The sequence below is a fragment of the Mustela erminea genome, chromosome 7 (assembly GCF_009829155.1).
Source record: "Mustela erminea isolate mMusErm1 chromosome 7, mMusErm1.Pri, whole genome shotgun sequence".
NCBI classification, from domain to species: domain Eukaryota; kingdom Metazoa; phylum Chordata; class Mammalia; order Carnivora; family Mustelidae; genus Mustela; species Mustela erminea.
The window spans coordinates 104,612,823-104,625,274 of record NC_045620.1 but is presented as its reverse complement, the minus strand read 5'-3'; the positions used below and the strand labels follow the sequence as shown (position 1 = coordinate 104,625,274).

Here is a 12,452-nt window from a genome sequence, read left to right as displayed (position 1 = left end):
AACTTTGACTTCCACCTCATGTCGGTGGAATCATACAGTATTTGTCCCTATGTGTCTGGCTTATTGCACTCGGCATAATGTTTTCCAAGTTCATCCATGTCGTAGCATGGATCAGAATCGCATTCCTATTTTATTTTATTTAATTTTTTTTTTTAAAGTAGAAGCTTCTCTAAGCCTTTTTTTTCTTTTCTTTTTTTTTTTAAGATTTTATTTATTTATTTGATAGAGAAGACACAGTGAGAGAGGGAGCACAAGCAAGGGGAGTGGGAGAGGGAGAAGCAGGCTCCCCGATGAGCAGGGAGCCTGATGCGGGGCTCAATCCCAGGATCCTAGGATCTTGACCTGAGCCGAAGGCAGAAGCTTAATGACTGAGCCACCCAGGCACCGCCACATTCCTTTTTTAAACAGAAGAGTGTCCCGTTGTATATACTACATTTTGTTGAGCCATTCATTCATTGGTGGACACTTGGGTTGCTTCCACCGTTTGGCTGTTGTGAATACGGCCGCTATGAACCCGGGTGTCCAAGTACCTTTTCAAATCCTTGCTTTTAGAACTTTTGGGTGTCTGCCTCCCATCGGAACCATTGAATCATACGGTAATTCCGTGCTTCGTTCTTGGGTCTGTTTGGGGACAGATCTGTAATATTTTCCCTTAGGTGTGTACTGGGTGTATTATATTAATTTATTCCCTAATAATCATCATTCTCTAGTCATAGTGATGAATAATGAATCCTAAATTCCTGGAATAAATCTCACTTGGTCTTGGTGGATTTTTTTCTTCATTGACATGAGTATCTGCTTTATAAAAAGAATTAGAAAGTTTTCCTTTGGGGCACCTGGGTGGCTCAATGGGTTAAAGCCTCTGCCTTCAGCTCAGGTCATGATCCCAGGATCCTGGGATCGAGCCCCACATCGGGCTCTCTCCTCAGCAGGGAGCCTGCTTCCTCCTCTCTCTCTCTGCCTGCCTCTCTGCCTACTTGTGATCTCTGTCTGTCAAATCAATAAATAAAATCTTTAAAAAAAAAAAAAAGTTTTCCTTTGTTTTCAGTGCCCTAGAACAGTTTGTGGAGCATTGGGTTATCTGGGTCTAAGTCTGCTAGAATTCCCCTCTGAAACTGTCTGGCAAGTGCTTTCTTTGGGGGTAGTTTCTGGATACCTTTATTTCTAATATGGAAATTGATCATCTTTTAAAAGGTTTTCTGCCTCTCTTGAGGTCTGTTTTGGTAAATTGCATTTTATCCATTTCATCTTGATTTCTTATAGGTATGCAGAGTATACCCATGATTTTAAAATTTAGTTTTAATGTTTTTTTTCCTGTTGTTATTTCCTGCTCAGCACATTTGTGTGTTTGTGTCCCCTTTTCTTCTTGTTTAGTTTAAGTGAGGGTTTTTTTTTTTCTTTTTAAGAACCAAGAATTTTGATTTGCTGTTTTGAATCTTTTTCATGCTATACCTCATTAATTGCAGGTTCTATCTTTGTTAACTTGTAGGGAGTTTGTGTGTTTTTGTGTGTCTCTGTTGGCTTTTTTTTTTTAGCTTTTGCATTAAGATTTTAACCCATCTATTTTTTTTGATGACTTAATTAGCTGTGACCGCCCTTAAGTTCTGATATATAGGTTTCATTATTTTTTCACATTTCTGTAATGTGGATTCATATTTAGCCAGGAGTTGATCAATGAAAGTTTTGTTGTTTTTTAAATTCCAGGTAGAAGGGCCTTTTCATTGAGTTTATAGGTTTTTGTTTTGTTTTGTTTTGTTTTAAAGGTTTTATTTATTTGACAGAAAGAGATACAGCGAGAGAGGGAACACAAGCAAGGGGAGTGGGAGAGGGAGAAGCAGGCTCCCCACTGAGCAGGCAGCGTGATGCAGGGCTTGATCCCAGGACCCTGGGATCGTGACCTGAGCCGAAGGCAGAGGCTTAACGACTGAGCCGCCCAGGCACCCCCATTGAATAACAAGTTTAAAATAAAACCAGTAACGTACTATATTCTAGACATCAGAGGACAAACTTTTGCTTAGTGTGTTCGTTCACACACACCTTCTTGGTTTACCTTTCCCTGAGTCTTCCCCATTACCAGTTTGTCACATAGTAGGGCTGTGCCCTCCCCCCTCCAGAAAGTAGGGCTTTTGCCAGCTCTGGATACTGGGTGAGTGGCATTCTGTGCGGTGATGAGACTGGCAGGGCACTAGGAAGTTACTGGCATAACTAATTTCCTCATACTGCTTTTTATATTTGACCTCCTTCCCCATTCTGCCCACCTCCTGGGTGGCAGGAGATAGATATAAAACACATCGCTCCTTAATTGAACTTTCTTTTTGTTGAAAACAGGTGTTGAGAGAAAAAAGAATTCCTCCCTGGATGGAAGTGGCCCTTATCCCCATGACAGGAAAACCAAGTCTGTACCCAGGATTGTTCCTATTTACCACTCCTTGTAGACTGGTGCGTCCCGTGCAGAACTTGGAATTAGGCAAAGAAGAACTAATTGGAACTATGGAGCAGGTACGTAGAACATTGTGATTGGTACCTGTATGTGCTCATGTAGTGTACAACTTCAGGAAACATAATAACCACTGTGGTTTTTTTTTTTAATTTTTTATGAAGATTTTATTTATTTATTTGAGAGACAGAACACAAGCATGGGGAGCAGCAGAGGGAGAGGGAGAAGCAGGCTTTCTACTGAGCAGGTAGCCCGACATGGGGCTCAATCTCAAGACCATGAGATCTGACCTGAGCCGAAGGCAGAGGCTTAAGCCACTGAGCCCCCCAGGCGCCCCTAACCACTATTTTTTTAAAAGTGTTATCAGGGAGCTTGGGTGGCTCAGTCCCACTCTTGATTTTGGTTCAGGTCATGGGACCGACCCCTATGTCAGGCTTCCATGTTCAATGGAAGTCAGCTTCAGATTCTCTCTCTCTCTCTCTCTGCCCCTCCCCCTGCTTGTGCACTCTCTCTCTCTCTCAAAATAACAACAGCAACAAAAACAAAACAACAAAAAAAAAACCAACAAAAACAAAACTTTTTATAAAGTGTTGTCATTGTTTAGTAATGATTGGGCATTTGCAAGAAAACCAGAACTTACCTTCTGCCTCCTTTGTGACCTCTCATCACGAGAGAGGATTAGTGGTCACATCACCTGCCTGCCCATCCTGCCCCGCTCCTTGGCACCTGGCTCTGCCTCAGGTGCTGAGGTGGGAACATTCCATCAGACTTACAGTATTTACCTACACCTTTGCAGTTGCAAAACTGTGAGCTTTGTGCTGCTTCAAAGTATCTTTGTTCCCCTCCTTTACAATTGGACCAGGGTGGATTTAGAATGAAAAGTGTCAGGCAAACAGTATTTCTGACCCGAAGCTTCCCTCTGCTTCCCAGTGGATCCCATCAGTGTTCGTGATGCTCAGTGGGGAAGGTTTTCGTTCCAGTCTTTGAGTCCCACACTCTGAGAGAGAGGGAGAGTTAATATGTTAGCCGTCAGGTACTCTGCCTTGAACTTCCTTGTCCTTCCTCTTTTCCAGATCTTCATGAACATTGCCATCTTTGAGGATGAGGTTTTGGCGGGTGTTACCACTCACCAGGAGCTCTTCCCCCACAGCCTGCTGAGTGTGATCGCCAACTTCATCCCTTTCTCCGATCACAACCAGAGTCCCCGGAACATGTACCAGTGCCAGATGGGTAAGATGGAGTGGAGAGTGGTGGTATTCACAAAGAAAGGCGCTTGTAACTTTTTCATTGTGAAACAATTTCAAACTCAGCGAAGTGTTGCGAGCACGGCACAAAGAACTCCCATAAGCCCTTTATGTAGATTCTGTTAACATGTTGTCCCATGTGTACCGTTTTCCATTTGGAGGTAAGCTGCAGACCGATGCCCCTTCACCCTGAAGAATTTCATTGTGTATTTCCTACCAGTAAGGATGTCCCCTTGCGTATTACGGGGCAAAGATTAACATCAGGAAGTGTACCATTGATGTCATTATACTGCTTTATAGTCCTTACTCAGATTTTGACGTATCTTCTCAAAAACATGGTTTATGGCAGATTTTTTTCTATGTAGCACTTAGTCCTCAATCACATGTGGCATTTAGTTGTTGAATCTCTTTTATTTTTATTTTTATTTTTTTTAAAGATTTTATTTATTTAGTTGACAGAGAGAGATCACAAGCAGGTAGAGAGGCAGGCACAGAGAGAGAGGAGGAAGCAGGCTTACTGCTGAGCAGAGAGCCCGATGTGGGGTTCGATCCCAGGACCCCGGGATCATGACCTGAGCCGAAGGCAGGGGCTTTAACCCACTGAGCCACCCAGGCACCCCCCTAGTTGTTGAATCTCTTTAGTCATTTAAATTAGATCCTTAGCCTTTGTCATCTCTGACACTGATGTTTTTGAACAGAAAGGTCATTTTGTGGAATGTTTGTCGATTTGGATTTGTCTGAGATCTTGTGATTGGATTTTTGAAGAACCCAAGCCGTCGTTTTTCCCATATCTCACCACTGCCAACGCCCTGCCTGCCCACCCAGTGATTCCGGTTTCCACTGAGTGTCGTATCCCTTGAGCCTGGAAGCCTTCCTTTAGTGCTTATTTTTGTAGGTTAGGTTGCTGGCTACAAATCCTCTTAGTTTTTATTCCTCTGGAAATGTCTATATTTGATCTTTACCTGGAACTGGATGTACAATTCTGGTTGAACAGTTACAGTTTTTCAGCACTTAAGAGATTTTACTGGGTCTCTTCTTGGTCTTTGTCATTTGTGTTAGAAGTCAGTGGTTGTACGTGTCATTGTTTGCTTGTATGTAATGTGTTATTTTCTCCTGTCTGTAAGATTTTCTCTTCATATCTCATTGGTAGCTGATTGTGATATGCCCACATATGATGATGGTCTTTGTGCTTGGGGTTTACTGGTCTTCTAAAATCTGTTTTAAAAGATGTCATCAAATTTGTACTTTTCTGCCATTATTTCTAGAAACCCTGCTTCTGCCCTATTCTCTCACACCTCCTCTGAGATTTCAGTATATGTGTCATCTATGTTAAACCTTTTTTTTTTTTTTTTTTTTTAAAGATTTTATTTATTTATTTGACAGAGAGAAATCACAAGTAGATGGAGAGGCAGAGAGAGAGAGAGAGGGAAGCAGGCTCCCTGCTGAACAGAGAGCCCGATGCGGGACTCGATCCCAGGACCCCGAGATCATGACCTGAGCTGAAGGCAGCGGCTTAACCCACTGAGCCACCCAGGCGCCCCTATGTTAAACCTTTTGATATTGCCCTATAAGCCATGGGGTCTCTGTTCTTTTCTTTTCTTTTTTTTAAAGAGTTTATTTATTTATTTATTTGACAGACAGAGATCACAAGTAGACAGCAAGGCAGGCAGAGAGAGAGGAGGAAGCAGGCTCCCCGCTGAGCAGAGAGCCCGATGTGAGGCTCGATCCCAGGACCCTGGGATCATGACCTGAGCCGAAAGCAGAGGCTTCAACCCGCTGAGCCACTCAGGCACCCCATGTTCTTTTCTTTTTTTTTCCCCCAGTCTTTTTTTTTTCTTTATCTTCAGACTGGATTTTTTTTTTTTTTAAAGATTTTATTTATTTATTTGACAGAGAGAGAGTACAAGCAGGGAGAACAACAGAGGGAGAGCTAGAAGCAGGCTCCCTGTTGAGCAAGGAGCCCGAAGCGGGGCTTGATCCCAGGACCCTGGGATCATGACCTGAGCCAAAGACAGATGCTTAACCAACTGAGCCACCCAGGCGCCCCCAGATTGGATCATTTTTACTGATCTATCATTATCCTCACTGACTTTTTATTCTATTTCGGATATTTAATGTTTCAGCCCTTTGTTTCCATTTATTTTTTATAGTTTCTGTTTTCTCAGAGATTGTTTTCTTTGTGAATTGTTTTCCTTTGTTTTTGAGCATAGTTGTAACAAGTCTTTAAAAACCGTTATCTGCTAACTACAAGATCCTTTTTTTTTTTTTTCTTTTTAAGATTTATTATTGTATTTTTTAGGGAGAGGGAGAAGCAGACGCCCTGCTGCAGGGAGCCTGATTGAGGCTCAATCCCAGGACCTCGGGATCATGACCAGAGCCACCCAGGTGCCCCGCTAATTCCAACATTGGGTCACCTCGGGATCACTCTCCATTGATTACATTTTTTTTTTTTCTTGAGCCATGGGTTCTGTTTTCCTGTTTCTTTATATTTCTAGAACTATCAGATCATATCAGGAATGTTGTAAATGATAGGTTTTAAGACTCTGGGTTCTAGGGGCGCCTTGGTGGCTCAGTGGTTAAGGCCTCTGCCTTTGGCTCGGGTCATGATCTCAGGGTCCTAGGATCGAGCCCCACATTGGGCCCTCTGCTCAGCCGGGACCCTGCTTCTTCCTCTCTCTCTGCCTGCCTCTCTGCCTACTTGTGATCACTGTCTGTCAAATAGGTAGTTAAAATCTTTAAAAAAAGAAAAAAAAAAGACTGGGTTCTATTACATTCCTTTGAAGAGGATTGGTTTTTAGATTTAACTGATAGATAGCTGAACATAGCAGTTGTATGTTCTTCTAGCCTTAGGTGGGCTTCTTAGATCTGTCCCATGCATGCACAGCTCAGCCCACTGAGATCTGGACTCAGTTTATACATAGAGTTTAAGGCCCTCCCTTTATGTTTCTTCCCTTTCTAAAACTTCCCCCCTGACTTTCCAGTTGCCATTGTATTCTGAACTCTATTCCTTGGCTCTTTAAGCCAGTAAAACGGTAGGTTTCTGTTTGGGTTATAGCCGCTTTGGTGACTGGACAGCCAGGCCAAAACAAAAACATTAAAACCTGAAAAACGTTAGTAGTTTACTCAGTCCCATTTCTTTCATCCGAGTGTATATTCTTTTCCAGTTCCTCACTGCTTCTGGTTACTCTCCAGTGCTTTCAGGTTGTGTGTGTGTGTGTTTGTGTGCCCGTATGGTGTTTTTGTTTTGCATTGTTCTGGATCTTATGTGTGGAGGGTGGTCTTGTAGAAGTACCCTTCTATTACGGGAAGCCAGAAGTCTCCTTTTCTGTATTTTAAAATTCCATAGAGAGAGAGAGAGACAGAGAGAGTGTCATATAGTCTTAAAAATCTTATTGTTTCAAATTGATTCTCTATAATATAAAGTAGAAAGAAGTCTTACTTTCCTACCTGGGAATTAACAAATACTGACTTATAATGTAATTATAAATAATTATAATTATAATTAAAAATATAATTATGAAATAATTAACAAATACTGACATTTTGCTCTGTGTAAGAAAGCAGATAAGTTACTATACCGTTTTCACCCCTTCTCTTCCCCCACTAGTAATACCTTATATTATATATATCCTTTATTATCCCTTTTTATGCTTTTCTTCATCATACATGTGTTCATAAACTAGGTATAAATTGTCTGGGATGTGTTACAAAAATACATAAATCCTATAATATTAACTGTCATTCTGTGCTTTTTCCCCCTCAGCGTTGTCTTCATGGTCTGGTTACGCAGCTACATGTGGTTCTGCTTCATTTTGATGCTGTGTGTTAGTCTATAGTGAGCAGAACCACCACAATTAATTTATTCATTCCCCCATGATGAATGTTTTGTTGTTTCCTGTTTTATTTTATTTTTTAAAATATTTTATTTGTTTGAGCGAGAGAGTGAGGCAGAGCACAAGAGTGGAGTGAGAGGCAGAGAGAGAAGCAGAGACACCCCACTGAGCAGGGAGTCTGATGCAGGGCTCGATCCCAGGACTCCCGAGATCATGACCTGAGCTGAAGGCAGATGCTTAACTGACTGAGCCACCCAGGCACCCCTCTAATTTTATATATGACCTTTATAATCAGGGGGAAAAAAGATGCTAAAGTTTTTTTCCCCCTTTGTAGGGAAGCAAACCATGGGCTTTCCACTTCTCACTTACCAAGCTCGATCAGATAATAAACTGTATCGTCTTCAGACTCCACAAAGCCCTTTAGTGAGACCATACATGTATGATTATTATGACATGGATAACTATCCAATTGGGACAAATGCCATCGTTGCTGTTATTTCTTACACTGGCTACGATATGGAAGATGCCATGGTAAGTTCTCCCAGATGTCATTCCATTCCTTTTACTTTTTAACTTTTTTGTTTACTGTGTTTCTACATCCTGGTGCATGAGTGTTCTGTTAAATGATGAATTGCTAGTCTCCATGAAAGTGGCAAGCCCTAAGGGATATTCACTAAATATTCAGATATGCATGCATGGTGCATATTTGAGTACATAGTATAAGGTGTTGAATGAGTATAGTCTTGGGAATATCTACCTTTTATATTTATGCATGATTAGGTTTTAAGCCATAGTGTAGGTGGCTTGGAAAATGTGTTTTGTTTTGTTTAAGATTTTATTTATTTGAGCGAGAGGACACAAGTAGGGGGAGGGGCAAAGGGAGAGGGAGAAGCAGGCTCCCTGCTGGGCAGGGAGCCCGATGTGGGGCTCGATCCCAGGACCCTGGGATCACAACCTGAGCCAAAGGCAGATGCTTAACTGACTGAGCCACATAGGTGCTCCAGAAAATCTGGAGTTTTTATTTTATTTTAATTTTTTAATATTTATTTATTTGTCAGAGAGAAAGAGAGAGCACACAAGCAGGCAGAGTAGCAGGCAGAGGCAGAGAGAGAAGAAGGCTCCCCACTGAGTAAGGAGCCTGATGCAGGACTTGATCCCAGGACCCTGGGATCATGACCTGAGCCAAAAGCAGATGCTTAACTGATTGAACCACCCAGACATCCCTGCAGTTTTTTAAATAGAATGCCAGTTATCCTAAACCATGTATTTTCATTCTAACCATTTTTGTAAAAATCCCCATTTGGCTTCAGTCTCTTAAATTAACAATTCTTTGACCTCATAGATTGTGAATAAGGCCTCCTGGGAACGAGGCTTTGCCCATGGAAGTGTCTACAAGTCTGAGTTCATAGATCTATCTGAGAAAATTAAACAAGGAGATGATAGTCTGGTGTTTGGAGTCAAACCTGGTGACCCGCGGATTCTGCAAAAGTTAGACGACGATGGCTTGCCGTTCGTCGGAGCCCAGCTACAGTATGGAGACCCGTATTATGGCTACCTGAACCTCAACACCGGAGAAAGCTTTGTGATGTACTATAAGTAAGTTTGGGTACCCAGTGCTATTTTTAAAAGGCTGTTTCTCCCTGAAATTGCTGAGGTCAGTGAAATTTACCTTGTAAGAGGTGAATTTTGGAGAAGATACAAGCGATAGCTCCCTGACTGACTTAGTCATAACTGAAATGGCATTTCTTTTCTTTCTTTCTTTCTTTCTTTCTTTCTTTTAAGATTTATTTATTTATTTATTTGACAGAGACAGAGATCACAAGTAGGCAGAGAGGTAGGCAGAGGGGGAGGGAGAGGCAGGCTCCCCGCTGAGCAGAGAGCCCTCTGCGGGCTCGATCCCAGGACCCTGGAATCATGACCTGAGCCAAAGGCAGAAGCTTTAACCCACTGAGCTACCCAGGCATCCCTGAATTGGCATTTCTTAAATGAGACAAAGTTTGGTGAGTGCTAGTCAGCCTTTGTTTTTCTGCTTCTCTTGTCTGTCTGTTAGGATTTGACAAGTTGGCTGTGACTTCTTTTAAAACTAGGCTATTCAAACTTAGTCATCTCTCTCAGGATATAGTTAGGGATTTTCCTAGCTAAAAATGTCAAGTTCATGATGCCTCTTGCTAAAATTAAAAATGTTTAGCTTATTTTACATCTGTGAAATGGTTTCAGCTGTAGGTCTTTGTAGGTGGTCTCTGTTGCTGTTCTTTCGTGTGAGCAGAGTTCCGTAGCGAACAGAATCAGCAGCCCTGTTCACAAGTGTTTTTAGGAATACCAGCTCTCTTTGTGCTGGAGAAGAGATGTTAGAATAAGTTGTGCAGATATCCTTTATGAAGCACTAATTATGTCAGTTAAAACTTAGAGGTGTCTTGTGGCGCCTGGGTGGCTCAGTGGGTTAAAGCCTCTGCCTTCGGCTCAGGTCATGATCCCAGGGTCCTGGGATTGAGCCCTGCATTGAGCTCTCTGCTCAGCAGGGAGCCTGCTTCCTTCTCTCTCTCTGCCTGCCTCTCTGTCTATTTGTGATCTCTGTCAAATAAATAAATAAAATCTTTAAAAAAAACCTTAGAGGTGTCTTTGTCAGCGTAAAGAGAATAGTTAGACTTCTGTCTGCTTTTTTTCCCAGGAGTAAAGAAAATTGCATCGTGGATAACATCAAAGTGTGTAGTAATGACACCGGCAATGGGAAGTTCAAGTGTATCTGCATCACGATGAGAGTCCCTCGGAACCCGACCATTGGAGACAAATTCGCCAGTCGCCACGGGCAGAAGGGCATCCTGAGCAGGCTGTGGCCAGTAGAGGACATGCCGTTTACCGAGAGTGGGATGGTTCCAGACATTCTGTTCAATCCTCACGGTTTTCCATCCCGCATGACCATCGGGATGTTAATTGAAAGTATGGCAGGGAAGTCCGCTGCCCTGCACGGTCTCTGTCATGATGCGACACCCTTTACCTTTTCAGAGGAGAACTCGGCCTTGGAGTACTTCGGGGAGCTGTTAAAAGCCGGTGGCTACAACTTCTATGGCACCGAGAGGTTGTACAGCGGCATCAGTGGACTAGAACTGGAAGCAGACATTTTCATAGGTGTGGTTTATTACCAGCGTTTGCGCCACATGGTCTCAGACAAGTTCCAGGTTAGGACCACGGGAGCCAGAGACAAAGTCACCAATCAGCCTATTGGGGGAAGGAATGTCCAGGGTGGAATCCGTTTTGGGGAAATGGAGCGGGATGCTCTTTTAGCTCATGGTACATCTTTTCTCCTGCATGATCGCCTCTTCAACTGTTCGGATCGCTCGGTAGCACACGTGTGCGTTAAGTGTGGCAGTTTACTGTCTCCGCTGCTGGAGAAGCCACCCCCTTCCTGGTCCGCCACGCGCAACAGAAAATACAACTGTACGTTATGTGATCGAAGTGACACCATCGACACTGTTTCTGTGCCTTACGTGTTCCGGTATTTTGTAGCTGAACTGGCAGCCATGAACATTAAGGTGAAACTGGATGTCATTTAACTTGATGGCACCTTTCGGGTTAGGAGAACGATCGGATTAAAACAAACTCTAACTTGGGTTCAGTGAAGAGATGACTCCGTTCCTCTGGAGTTTTTCTCAGGGGTGTTCGGGTTTTCCACCAAGACCGGGCAACTAAGAATTCAGGATTTCTGAGTCTCATCAGGATAACTACTGAAGCTGATTTGCAGTATATTTGTTCAAAAGTTCCACAAGCATCTTTAAAAATGATAAACGGAAAAAAAAATGATACACGGATAAGTCAAAGGATATACAGGGAGGTATTTCCAACCCCAGAGTCCCTGTACCCTACTTTCTCTGGGCAGTGACCATCAAACGTTTCTCCATCTAGAACAAAGGAACCCAATACAAATACTATTGCAAGCCATATATTTCATTTTGTATTTGCTTATATCCACATTAAAGTAAAAACCAAAGGTACTTCTATTGAAGTGTAATTGTTAAACAAAACTGTGCATGTTTAACGTGTACAATTAGACGGGTTTGAGCATATGCATACACCTGTGAAATGATCACCGCAATCGAGGTAAGAAACACCACCTCCAAAAGATTCCTTGTGCCCTTTGGGTGTGTGTGTGTGTGTATGTGTGTGTGCGTTTGGTTAAAAAACACTGAATTTGACATCTACCCTCTTAACACATGTTTAGGTGTACAGTAGAATATTGTTAACTAGAGGCAGAACTCACTCATTTTGGAGCGATCGAGCTATACACCCACTCGACACCAACTCCCTGTTTCCCTCCCACCAGCTCCTGGTAGCCATCATTCTAGTCTGACTCTTTCAGATCCCTCATATAAGTGAGATCATGCAGTATTTGTGGTTCTGTGACAGGCTTATTTTACTTAGTGTAATGGCCTTGAGGTTTATCCATGTTGCACATGGCAGGATTTCCTTTTTTAGAGCCGAATAATATTCCATTGTATGTATAGCACGTTTTCTTTATTCATCTTTTTTTTTTTTTTTAAGATTTTATTTATTTATTTGAGAGAGTGAGAGAAAGCACCAGCAATGGGGAGTTGGGGGTGGGGGAGAAGCAGGCTCTCTGCCAAACAGGGAGCCCAATATGGGACTCGATTCTGGACCTCGGGATCATGACCTGACCTGAAGGCAGACACTCAACTGACAGCCACGCAGGCGCCCCTCTTTGTTCCTCTCTTGATGGAGATTTAAGTTGCTTCCATATCTTAGAAATAATGTTCATATGCTATATTTTATTTAATGTAATACAGCCAAAATGCCATTTCCACATGTAATAAGTATAATTTATGGAGATAGTTTACATTGTTTTTCCATACTAACCTCTAAAAAAATCCAGTGGCAGTTTTTCTGTGTTCAATATTTCATTGTTTGGATGTATTGTTCCCTGCT

The 12,452-nt window shown here is 42.4% G+C and overlaps 1 protein-coding gene across 1 annotated transcript in view; it reads left to right on the top strand.

Moving 5' to 3' along the window:
• POLR1B (RNA polymerase I subunit B) overlaps positions 1-11,503 on the top strand; it is a 30,304-nt gene extending 18,801 nt beyond the window's left edge. Inside the window, exons 11-15 of the mRNA XM_032352756.1 lie at positions 2,329-2,499; positions 3,511-3,667; positions 7,849-8,045; positions 8,857-9,110; positions 10,183-11,503. Coding sequence (XP_032208647.1) covers positions 2,329-2,499; positions 3,511-3,667; positions 7,849-8,045; positions 8,857-9,110; positions 10,183-11,065 — 1,662 coding nt within the window. The 3' untranslated portion in view covers positions 11,066-11,503. The remainder of the gene's footprint in view (positions 1-2,328; positions 2,500-3,510; positions 3,668-7,848; positions 8,046-8,856; positions 9,111-10,182) is intronic.
• Positions 11,504-12,452: the final 949 nt, after the last annotated feature.